The sequence below is a fragment of the Aulonocara sp. 'chitande type north' Nkhata Bay genome, linkage group LG19 (genome assembly GCF_057382095.1).
Source record: "Aulonocara sp. 'chitande type north' Nkhata Bay isolate Kocher_YH1m ecotype deep benthic linkage group LG19, A_spYH_male_GT1.1, whole genome shotgun sequence".
NCBI classification, from domain to species: Eukaryota; Metazoa; Chordata; class Actinopteri; order Cichliformes; family Cichlidae; genus Aulonocara; species Aulonocara sp. 'chitande type north' Nkhata Bay.
The window spans coordinates 16202400-16214512 of record NC_141362.1 but is presented as its reverse complement, the minus strand read 5'-3'; the positions used below and the strand labels follow the sequence as shown (position 1 = coordinate 16214512).

The following is a 12113-nucleotide window of genomic DNA, read 5'->3' as shown; positions in this document are numbered from 1 at the left end:
TGTGTTTCTTTGTTTTCAGTTTCAGTGTTGTTTGCCTTTTAGTTACTTCATGTTTTATTTTGAAGGTTGACTTTTCCTTTGTGTCTTGTCCTAGTTTTATTTCCAACTTTTTGCAACCTCTGCACTTTGCAGCAGGCTAAACACAGTAGGTTCAGTTAAGTCACACAAAGTAATGAACAGAGCCAGAGGCAAAACTTTAAGCCTTACCACCATCAAGTTAGCTAGTGGGTACTTAACTGATCTCCTTGACCTGTATAACCCAAAAAGAGCACGAAGATCCTCCAGCCAACTGCTCCTAATACAACCAAGGTCTCGTTTAAAAGCCAGAGGTGACCATGCCTTTGCTATTGCTGCATCTAGACTCTGGAATAATCTCCTAGTTGATATCCGTACATCGGAATCTATTCAATTGTTTCAATTGTAAAAGCCCACCTGTTCAACTTAGCTTTTGAAGCAAATTAGTTTGACTTTCACTTGGCCTGCACTACACCATGTAATTGTACATTTTAATTGAAATTGTACTATTTGTTTCTTGTTTCTGCCCGCATTGCGGTATTATTGTGAAGCACTTTGATCTACACTAATCTTTTAAAATGTGCTATAGAAATAAACTGATTTGATTTGAAGATGGTGAGTTTTTTTTATGTTATGTTATTATTAAATAAGATGGGAAGCTATCCACAGAGACCAGGATTATTTTATTATTATTATTATTATTATTATTATTATTATTATTATTATTATTATTATTATTATTATTATTATTATTATTATTATTCGGCTGTAATCATGTTCATATCGACTACAAAGTTGATTATTTTAGAATTAGAATCTGTGGCGATTCATCGACTTTTCGAGCCAGCCTCAAGTGGCCACAGCAGGAACTGCAGTTTTATTTTTATTTTTTTCTGAGAATGTAGCTGCTTGTCTTTAAACTATCAATGGTAACAAAATTCTCATCTTTGCCTCTGAAAGCCTCTCTGGCAGGTTGTTTTTATACCTAACCTTGTTTTTCATCAATCAGGTGTTTGTGAGGGTTTTGTTTTTTGTTTTGCTTTTTTTGTATTGTACTAAACAACTTTCCAGTCATTTAAGTGTTGCTAGGATCAAAGGAAAATATGTACTAGTTAAGTTCTTCTCCATTCTTCTCATGCAACTCATTAGCGAGTGCATTTCCTAATGTTGATCCTAATGCAGGGATCGGGCAAATTCGTGGCCAAATAAAATATACGGATCATAAAGTCCCCAGCCTGTAATTCCACCCCGCTCCTGTAGATGGCAGGAAGCGCCCGCTGCTGGCGCACAGCAAGAGGAGGAAGAAGCAGACCTCACACGTGTTCCTGCACCAGAGTGTCAACATGGGCAAAAGAAAACAAAATAAGCAGTTTCTAACTACTTTATCCAAAAAACAGAAGAAGCACTTGAAGGAGTTTGGAGAGGAACATCCTTTTCACGATGTGTAAGCAGAACGACAGCAACTTCCGGTCTGGTTTAAAGGAAGAAGCTGCTTTATATTAGCAAGGCTGCTAATTTCTAGTTTTTCATTCCATTTTTTAAATGTAACTGTAGTTTTTCCCGTATTATCTCGGTGTAAAGTACAAACAGAAATGTAGCAAACATCTTAAATTTACTTTTTCTAAGGAGGGCAATGTGCTGATGTTTACCTGATGACATGGATTTTTAATATTAGAAACTATCAGTGAGTTAAGCCCCTAGTAAAGCCGAAACAAGAGAAGAAGAATGGCGCATTTTAAGGGGACACTTTAACACTTTAACTTCAGTAAGAACCGTTTCTTCTACCCTGGGGAAAGTGACGCAGGTACGCCGGAGAGGCAACAACAGCACAACGTCGCTTCTAATACCTCCTGGCTGATCGTTCTATAGGTTTGCATTTGGTGGTACTTTTTTCTACTGGTAGCTCAGGAGATGGACTGTTACACAAGGAGAGCTGGACAGAGCCGCAGAAAGGCATCGGCACCGGTGCAGCACTGCTATCTGCTCCTCTGTGTGATTAGAAACTGGTGGAGCACCGCTAAAGCTCTAAATGATGACCTCGTTTATTTTCTGCCTAAACTGTGAATAAGACTCCATGCGGACGGCAGGAGGAGCTCACATCTTGTGGGAGCTGTCAGACTGCTGTTTTTACATGTAATTCTGAAAGCCATCCAGTGGGTTGAATTCTATCCTTTGGTGGGTCAGCTCTGGTGCCATCTCTGATCTACATATGCAGATAATATATATATATATATATATATATATATATATAATAAACTGCACTTACTGGTTACAATAAGTGGCAGATTATTAATCATTGTTGTAAAACTAGTACAAAGCTTTACTTTGTCCTAATAATTTCAATATTTTTACAAATATGTTTTCTGAGCAGCTTCATTTAATTTTCTCTCTCTTTTTCTCTCTGTCTTTTTTTTTTTTTTTTTACAGAGTTAATGAAAGACCTGAAAAAACTCAAGTAATGGAACTGGTGAGTAGAAAGTCCTAAACAGTTTAGTGCTGTAAAAAGTGTGTGGCTTGTCAAAGTCTACTTTTCCTCCCCGACTTCCTGTATATGATTCTATAAATACAGTTTGGAAAAAAAATTCTGTTTCATTTTGTGCCTTTGTTTTTCCTTTTTTACATTGTATTGCACTGTAATGCTTTACTTAAAGTATGTAATAATAGGTGGTATTTATTGTTTTGGCTCCTCTAATACATGAAATTTAAAAATGTCTTATTTTATCAGTTTGGGCTCGTTTTTACCAACGCTGCTGTCAGACTTGTTTTAAAACTTAATGTCTTGTGTGAGTGTCTTCCAAAAAAGCCTTGATTATACTTTCCACATTGATGAGTCCTCTCAGGTTAGACTGATTTAAGTTTTATCGTAACACGGCAAGCCCGAGGGTCCGTGCGGACGGCTGCATGCCTGCCTGTTTTTTGTGATCAGCTATGCATGCGCTCCAGGTGGTGGTCTTCAAAGAAGTGTAACAGGAAAGACCACGGAACAAAATCAAAGCTTTTTAGTACTGATCCCCAAAGGGTGGGCTAGGGCCCCCCTGGTGGGCTGCCTAAGGAACTGTAGGTGGGCCAGAGTAATAACAGAAATTCAGTTTGAAATTACTTACTAGTATGTTCAGTTACAGACTTGTATAAATGTATTTATTTATATAAAAAGGGAAACAAAACTGGTAGTATGAGGTGGTAGTTTGTGACATTACTGTGACCTAAGGCTAAATTTAATAAGTAAGTAAGTTTGTGTCCCAGTGGCAGGTGGGTCACTTGCGTTAGTGTTCGCATATGACTGTATAACCTAAAGCCTGTGTGGTTTATGGGTTCTGAGTACATGTTTTAATGAAATACAATATTTCTGTTGCATTCTTAACAAGAGTAAGTGGGCTGCACACTCTTGACTTGGGGAGTGGCTGCTTTAGCCTAAGGTTTACATTGTTAATTTGTCATTCCAAGCATCTCAGGTCATCTGAAGTAATGAACAAGTAATGTCGTGTATCAAATTACCTTCTTCAGACAGTAAAGTGAGTAAATAAATAGTTACTTTTAAAATAATTAATCTGTAATATACTTTTTTTAATATCTATGACACCCCATCCTTGCATAAACCATCACATTTGATCCAGTTTTGAGGTTAGATTTAGGTTCAGTATTCACTATTATACACAAAGCGATGATGCCACATTCAGTGAACAGCAATAATCGTGAACAGCATCAACACAGCGATAATAAATGGATTCATGAGCTACCTTTTTTAATTTTTAGCCGTCAAGTCCAGAACAATCTGAGTCAGAGGCCGATGAGCTGGAACCAGAAGAAGAAGAGGAGGAACCAGAGCAGAAAACAGCCTATCAGAAACTTCTTTCAACTCTCAGCCAACCAAGAGGTGAAGCTCAGAGCGAAGAGGAGGACAGCACAGATGAGGAGGAGGAGGAGGAGGAGGAGGAGGAAGAAGAGGAGGAGCTTCTTGGTGAAGGTGAGCTGTTTGTTTCCAGAGCTCTTTATTTCAACAACCACTTTGGATTTCACTGAATGTGTTTGTGTTTTTTCCATCTCAGATGAGATTGATGCTGAGGAGGGAAGTGAGGGTGGTGATGAAGATGAAAAGGGAGAAGGAGAACCTGCAGATGGAGAGGAAGCTTTGATGCAAGCAGGAGATGGGGAGGATGACAGGAAGGAGCCGGGCGATGAGTTTGTAGACAAAGAGCATGAGTCCCAGTTCTGTCTGGAGACCAACTTCACGGGAAAAGGAGAACAGGAGGAAACACGGGACGAAGATAGTAAAGGTACTTAAAGGGTTGGAGGGGAAAAAAAGATCTCCTGAATTCTTTAGCAGAATTATTTAGTATCTTAAAAAACAGATTTTTAAATGTTTTCTTGTACATTTGTTTTATCAGCTCTAGATACGAGTATGGTGTGTCTTATAGTTTTGCTCTTTGTTTACAGACATGTTTGTCCAGCATTTGGACACAGAGCTTGACGAAGAGGACGTGCAGAAGATAACATCGGGCTGCAAATCAAAGACTCAGATTACGGTACACCAGTCTCATTAAATACATCTTCATTAAAGGAGACTTCTAATGCTCATCGACAGCTGCATTTTTTTAGTCGTAGAGTAGCTTTATGTTGCTGATCCTTGGTGCAGCCCCTCATTTTATATTCCTCTGCCTGACAAAAACCGTGTTAGCCCCTTCTCCTTTAAGGCCCCCCCCCAAACTTTCTTCAGATTGGTTCCACCTCTAAAACATAGGGTTTGATTAGCAAGGAGGGGTGGACTTTATGTGCTTTTAGTCCCAAGCCATGTGCCTGAGGTGATTGTGTTAAGCGTATTTGTGCTCAGTGACATCACACGGAGCCATAAGTAAAATATGAAGCCTAAAACTGAGGTTCTGGCTCACGGGAGCAACTTGCACATGTTCTGGGAATGTTTAATATTGGCATCCATTATTGTATACGTGTATATATCACATAAAAGAAGTAAAAGCATGATAGGTCATAAAATCTGAATCAGAAATGCTTTATTAATCCCAGAGGAAGTTGTGTGGTCTCAGTTGCTCCATGACAATAAGAACATTAACAAACAAATTAAAATACAAATAATACGTTAAAGAATAGCTCTAATACAAATAACTCTAATATATAAATATCCAGAAATATTCCCAAGAATTGGAATATAAAAGTTGAAATTGAAGTGCCGCTCTTATCATATTACAAAACGTAAAGTTTCAGCCTTTGCCTTTCTCTTTCTTAGTGGCCAAAGCTGGGAACTCTGCTTTGCACCAATCCCCTGGAGAAGTTTGGCCCTATCGGCCCCCAGACAGACACAAACCTCCCAGTTTTCCATAAACTTGTGGAGACACGCTGGAGGGATCTGAACCAGACGTTCAATCATAAAGGGCAGGCCGAAGAGATCAGCCCTCTCCAGCTGGAGTTGCTGGCCCTAATGGGCTCCTATAAAGATCTGTACTACCCGGAGACATGCCCTGTCAAGCAGGGACCACATGTGCGCAGTGCATATTGCCTCCATGTGCTTAACCATGTACTGAAGGCTAATTCTCAGGTCCTGGCTCATAACTCACAGTTGAAAGAGCAGAAGAGTCGGACTAAAGCCGGAGCCGAGCCACAGGATGAACTCCGAGACCAAGGACTCACCAGGCCAAAAGTAATCCACAGAAATGTTCATTTATTCTTCTTTTTGTTCTTGTTCTTTTTACTTACATATCAGTATTGCTGAGTATCTGCTAACCTGCTGTCATCGCCCTGATGAATCTGTCAGGTCCTGATCCTCGTTCCATTTCGGGGAAGCGCGCTGCAGGTCGTCCATACGCTCATCAGCCTGCTGGAGACTAAAGGCAAGAAAGTGATGGTGAGCAACAAGAAGAAGTTCAAGGAAGAATTTGGAGAGGACGAGGATGAGAAGCCGCCCAATTTGCAGAGACCAGACGACTATAACGCTATCTTTACAGGCAACGTGGACGATCACTTCAGGATAGGTACGCTCTGAAAAAAGAACCCTAGCTTCTTTAAAAACCCGAGTTTGTCTCTTTGACCTTCTCCTGCTCTGTCCTCTCCAGGTGTCTCCATTTTGAAGGGCAGCATGCGCCTCTATGCCCCCTTCTACTCATCCGACATCATCATCACGTCTCCTCTGGGCCTTCGCACTGTGCTGGGAGCAGAAGGAGAACGCAAGAGAGACTTTGATTTCTTGTCCTCTATCGAACTGCTAGTGGTGGATCAGGCAGACGTCTTCCTCATGCAGAACTGGGAGCACGTGCTGGTAAGAACGTAGCGCCCTCTGCTGTCTAGGAAGCAATTTTGGGCATAAACAACAAACATGTTTGCATTTTAAATGCAAACATGAGATGAAAGCTTCATTTAAGACTCATTCTGACCAGATTTACTTCACTCATGCTTTTACTGCTACCTGCTCTACTCATTTATCACAATCAAAGTCCAAAGTGCATTTGAGTTATTATTATTATTATTATTACTGCTGCAATTTAAATCCCATCCAGAGTGATGAAATGTACTTTTTAATCTTAGTTGGAAAATTATCTTGCTTTATCCTGTTTCTTATCTGCGCAGTGTAATAATTAAACTTCAGTGTGATAATGGAGGAAGTTCATTATGTTTTTTTACAAATTTGATGGAAACAAAAAGCTTACAGACCTAATTGAGTGATTATAAAGGAAACAAAAGCCATTACGAGAATGCCAACCTGTAGAATAATTCATGAGCTGAGTTAAGCTTTCTTTTAAGCCTTTATGTAGGGATAGGCGTCAACGTTATTTAGTATTTACTAAGACCTTTTCACCCGTTCTTAAGCATAACTTCCCCTGCACCCTCACTTTAAATCAGTATGTATAGCTGTTATAAAGTTATGACATTTTAGCTTTATACAAGCCCTGATTTTCATTTTAATGCTTTTAATGTGTTCTTCACTTCTGTTTATTAGTGTCTGGCACATAGTAGCATAGTAATCCCGGAAATGGTTGAAAAACATGGTGACTGTCCTTAGTATTTAACATTTGAACAAGTTGGTACCATTAAAACTATGTTGGATCAGCTATTAGCAGATGCTACTTACAAAGTACTCTGGATGTAATAACAATAATAATCATTCATTTATGTAGCACATTTAAAAATCCACATTACATCGTTTTTAATAGGAGAAGCAAAAACGACGAAATCAGGGAAATCTTTCCTCTAAATGTATTTTTTCAGATCTGATTTAAATGAATAGCAGGAAAATTCTGAGCTTTTATCTTCCATAATTCCTCATAATGTTATTATTTCCTTCCTTTTGTTTTTCCCCGTTATGGTCACCAGCATGTGATGAAGCACATGAACCTGCAGCCGCTGGACTCCCACGGTGTCGACTTTTCCAGAGTGAGGATGTGGAATCTGAACAACTGGGCCCGACACTACAGGCAGACGCTGGTTTTCAGCTCCATTCAGGACCCACAGATCAACAACATCCTCTCCAAGCACTGCGCCAACTACCGCGGACAGGTAGGCCACACTTCACACTTTACTATTGCTGAGAGAGAGAGGTGGTGGATGTACACCCTTTATCGTGTAACATTTTCAGAACAAGGCTCGGAAATATCTGCAGGTTCATATTGATTTGGTTTTAACTAAGGTGTTAATTCTTTTGTTTTCTTTGTGTGTTTTTTGGCTCAGATTGTCATAAAGAACATACCAAAAACTGGTTCCATCTGCCAGGTCTTGGTCCAGCTGCCTCATGTCTTCCAGATGTTTTCCTCCGCCAGCTTCATCGACCACGATGCTCGGTAAAGTCCAGCGTGTACCTTCACCCTAAACTGTCTCCTGACATTAGTGCTCTTTTTTTCTCTCTCACAGCATTCTACGATATAGGTCCTGGCAGCTGATTGGTTGTTTTCTCCGATTTTGTGTATAGGTTTCAGTTCTTTATAGACAAAGTGCTGCCGCAGTACAAGGATTCGGTTATGTCACACACTCTGATCTACATCCCGTCTTACTTCGACTACGTTCGGCTGCGTAACTACATGAAGAAAGAGGAGATGAACTTTGCCAGCGTCTGCGAGTACTCCAGCAAATCCGAGGTGTCCCGAGCACGCCACTTTTTCCAAAAGGGGGAGAAACAGTTCATGCTCTTTACGGAGCGCTTTCACTTCTACAAGAGGTCAGTTCTTTGTAATGCCCTGTCATGTGGGCCTTTTCCATAGTAAATCAAACAAATCTGAAGAAAAAAAACCCACCTGACCACCTCTGAGTCATCTGATTTATTTTGTACAATAACTTTGGTATGTTAAATATGGTGGGAATTTCCTAAGTTAAAGACCCTCAGGGTGCAAAGGGTGGTCAAAATGTAGCTTTGTTTAATGTTTAATGTTTTTCGGGGCCTTAAAAAGACATTTAAGATCTGGTTTGGATTTTTAATTTGTTTGTTTGTTTTTTTCAAACAGCAACCAAATAAATTTTATACCCACTCAAAGTGTCACAATCTAAAGCCAAAAAAACATCCCTGTTGTGGGAGTTTCAATAACAAGACTGTACCAGCTTTTACCAATTGGTCGCTTATTACCTGTTCAGCTTGTAACACTTTAGTGCCTTTAAAGCCTTCACAGCCGACAGAAGCGACGGATATAAGTTCTCTTACAGTTGAATCTCTAAAGTTTAGTAAAGCCAAAAGAAATCTTTAGAGTTAACGTCACCAGATAACTGATATATATTTGTAATCCATTTTATTGCACTCACCTGATAGCTGCATATGACAAGTTGCCAAGAGAGAAACTATGGTACTGTATGATGAAGTCACAAGTGGCAGAGAAGTATGTGAGCCTGGTACAGGGCATGAATGTGGGGGTGGGATTGCATCAGGGATCATCTCTGAGCCCCCTGTTGTTTGCATTGGCGATGAACAGGTTGACAGACGGGGTCAAGCATGAGTCTCTGCAGATGACAGGACAGAATGTGTGTGTGAATAAGGGGGAGATTTTGGAAGTTTTCTAGTCTGTTCTGGGGGAAACAGGTGAAGAGGTGAACAGGCAGATTTTAAATACCTGATAGAAGAATAGCAGAAAGAGTGAAAGCGAAGTTTTACAAGATGGTAGTGAGAGCTGCTATGATGTGTGGTTTGTGAGGTGGTGGTACTGACAAAAAGACAGGAGGCTGAGCTGAAGATGGTAGGATTTTCATTGGGAGTGACCTGGACAAGAGTGGAAATAAGTAATCTGAGGGACAGCTCAGTTTGAAAACAACGTTAGAGAGCCAATGCTGAGCTTGTTTGGAAATGTGAAGAGAAAGAATATGAGATATATTCGACAAAGGATGGAGAAGCCAGGCAGGAGGCAAAGAGGAAGACCTCGAGAAGAATTGTGAATAAAGTGAAGGAGGACATGCAGAGGTTTGGTGTAACAGAGGGCTGGGCTGAAATGGAGCCAGATTATCTGCTGTGGTAACCTCTTAGGGGAGCAGTCAGAAGAAGAATTGTAGTACTGTCAGGTGTTTTCATCTTGTTGTTGCTTTGATGCTTCTTTTCTTTCTTTCTTTTTGTAATTTAGAGCACATAAATGTCTAATCATGGAATAACTCCTAAATATTTCAAAAGAAAACATGAAGCCATTTTCTGCTAGATTTATCCAACTAATTTCCTCCTTGTTTACAATTACTGCAACGTAAAAAAAAAAAGAGCCTTGCATTCATGGCTTATTCCAGCCGATCCGAAATGAAAATTATTTAAATTAAAGGTTGCAGCTACTCCAACAGTTATTACTAAGCAAATTAAGTTACATTAAATCCTTGAATGCACTTTGATCAATTAATACAGCTCACGATCTCAATTTAGGAAGCTTATATAAATCTATGCTCTCAAGGTAACACCTTGATAAGATTTTATTACACCAGCGTGATAGTGTAATCGTTCGGCGTGATAGTTCAGCTGCGGGTTAAACAGGCTGTTGAAAAGTCAAATCGCATCAGCAATGCATGTACTTATAACGTTTCTTGTTATAGAAACTGGTTTAGTATATCCTCTGCTGTAGGAGATAATAAAGGACAGTTTATATCAGTTCTATCCTCTCGCTTAAAGAGAATAATCACTCGGCTTTAGCCAGTGTCTTGTCCCATTAATTTGCTCCCCTTGATCCGTTTTAAAGAGCTCTGGAAGACTATTGGACCAATCGTTCAGACCACTGTTTAAAATAAATAGGCCGTTCAGACTGATGTTAATAAGCTGTGGTACTCCTGCCGATGAAAACACAAATCCTAATGCTTTGGTTTTCTCTAATTTTAGACTTATTTAAAAACTGCCATATATACCTAAAGTTTTAGAGAAAACTGTACTTTTAAAACGGCAGTTCTTTTTACAGTATTTTGGAAGTTTTCTAGTCTGTTCTGAAAATCATCCATGTTTTTGTGAATTGCATGACTTCACTATTATTGTGCTTTTAAATCTTACTGATGCTTCTGATGCTGTGAACCACACAAGTTTCTTGTCCCGTGTAGAACACTAAGGCATCGAGGGTGGTTTAAACACAGAGAACCTTCTCGGCTCGTTTTGGTGACAGACTTCTTCCTCAGCCACTCTTGCATGTGGAGTCCAATGGGTTTAATTCTTGGGCCAATTCTCTTCTCTTTATTTTTCCCTATGGGACTAATTGCAGATGACACCGTAATTTATGTGCCAATAAAAAGAAACTATGTCAGCTCCCTTAAAGCACTGCTGGTGGCTCTAAGCTTTTTTTTTTTTTTTTTTTTTAATGAATGTCTTAGTCATGCTTTTATAATGCACCTGGCCTACTTTAATGCACTTTCCGTTGCCTTTAGCAACACTTCAATTGCTCGTCTGTAGTTAGTCGGGTTTTTTGTTTTTTAAACCTTTGAAAGATCAGCACCAACTTGGGTATCCAAGCTGCTGACTATTCATTTTAATAGAATCTTATTACTAAATCTTACTAGTCTAACCCAGGTTGCCCTCAGTTTGGCATCTTTCTAGGTAAAACTGTTTCACTGCTTTTTTTTCATCACTGGACGAGGCCTTTATCTTCTCAAGGGCATTCAAATGTGTGTTGAAGTTTATCCAACCAGTCTACATGTGTTTTGTGGACTTTAAGGGAACTGGCCTATTATTCCAGGGAATTTGGTCCTTGTATTACCATAGCTTGGTTTGCATCAGCATCAGAAATCCAGCTTGCAGATTGGATGACAGTCAGCTCCTCCAAGTATAAAGCCAGGGTTTTTAGCTGGAAAAAACGTGAGAAGATGATGGACCATGTTGTCCTTGGTTTAAAAGAGTTTGATCTCTGACATGCTTCTTTTAGGTACACAATCAAAGGGATCCAGAACCTGATATTTTATGGATTGCCCTCCTTCCCACACTTCTATAGCGAGGTGTGTAACATGCTGGCAACAGCAACTCAGGGGGAGGAGGCCAGCTGGACCTGCACGGCACTCTACTCGCGCTACGACGCTCACAAACTGGCTGCCATCACCGGAGCACAGCGAGCAGGACAGATGCTGAACTCCAACAAGGCTGTTCACCTCTTTGTCACGGGAGGGGAAGACAAAAATGTGTGATGACACTGGATGAATATGAAAAGGACCACTGGAGTAAATTGAGCATAGGTGTTTACCATGCTTAATAATCAGGAAAGTTTCCAAATGCACCAGAAAACATGTTTATTGGCTTTGTTTTATGGTCTCCTGCAACAACATTCCTTTCATTTGTAAAGAGATTATTAACTTGTCACTGATAAGAAGAGTTGGATGTTTATTATTAAAAACTTTCCTTATCTTTTACTTGATTAAAGTTCATGCATAGCAAAATGTGACCTAACACGGCCATGAAGTGCCAAAATAATTGCATAATAGTTTTCATGAGGTGATAATGCAGTAATCTTATGAGAATTTCAAGCTGTTAAGGTTCAAAATATTGGGGATGGAGACAAGAGAAAAAACCACAATAACAACACTGGTCCGGCCGGGTTGAGTCAAACGATGATTTTAATGAACACACGCGTGGGAGATGGACACTGATGCAGACAGCCTCAAAATCTCAAAATGGTGGAGCATTGCTCAAACTTTTATAGCCTCTGGTGCCTCCACCTTATCATACAAAGCCTAAA

General features: G+C 39.8%; 1 protein-coding gene across 3 annotated transcripts; it reads left to right on the top strand.

The window, feature by feature from the left end:
• Positions 1-1286: 1286 nt before the first annotated feature.
• Positions 1287-11787, top strand: utp25 (UTP25 small subunit processor component). Of its 3 annotated transcripts, none has more exons than XM_086274259.1 (12): positions 1287-1459; positions 2443-2482; positions 3769-3979; positions 4062-4289; positions 4450-4538; positions 5255-5665; positions 5780-5996; positions 6078-6280; positions 7333-7515; positions 7687-7796; positions 7925-8170; positions 11310-11787. In XM_086274259.1, exons 1-12 carry the CDS (start codon positions 1359-1361, stop codon positions 11563-11565), a joined length of 2295 nt encoding a protein of 764 aa, XP_086130385.1. In that variant the 5' UTR covers positions 1287-1358; the 3' UTR covers positions 11566-11787. The 3 variants fall into 3 exon arrangements, with proteins under 3 accessions (XP_086130385.1, XP_086130387.1, XP_086130386.1); XM_086274261.1 differs by lacking the exon at positions 1287-1459 and adding an exon at positions 1487-1884; XM_086274260.1 differs by lacking the exon at positions 1287-1459 and adding an exon at positions 1487-1980.
• Positions 11788-12113: the final 326 nt, after the last annotated feature.

What these genes read in the sequence shown, in the direction of transcription:
- utp25 (XM_086274259.1), top strand. Translation starts at nt 1,359, where the DNA reads ATGGGCAAAAGAAAACAAAATAAGCAGTTTCTAACTACTTTATCCAAA. An exon ending in AATCAAAGACTCAGATTACG is followed by an intron (nt 4,539 to 5,254) that starts GTACACCAGTCT and finishes TCTCTTTCTTAG; the next exon opens with TGGCCAAAGCTGGGAACTCT. An exon ending in AGAACTGGGAGCACGTGCTG is followed by an intron (nt 6,281 to 7,332) that starts GTAAGAACGTAG and finishes TATGGTCACCAG; the next exon opens with CATGTGATGAAGCACATGAA.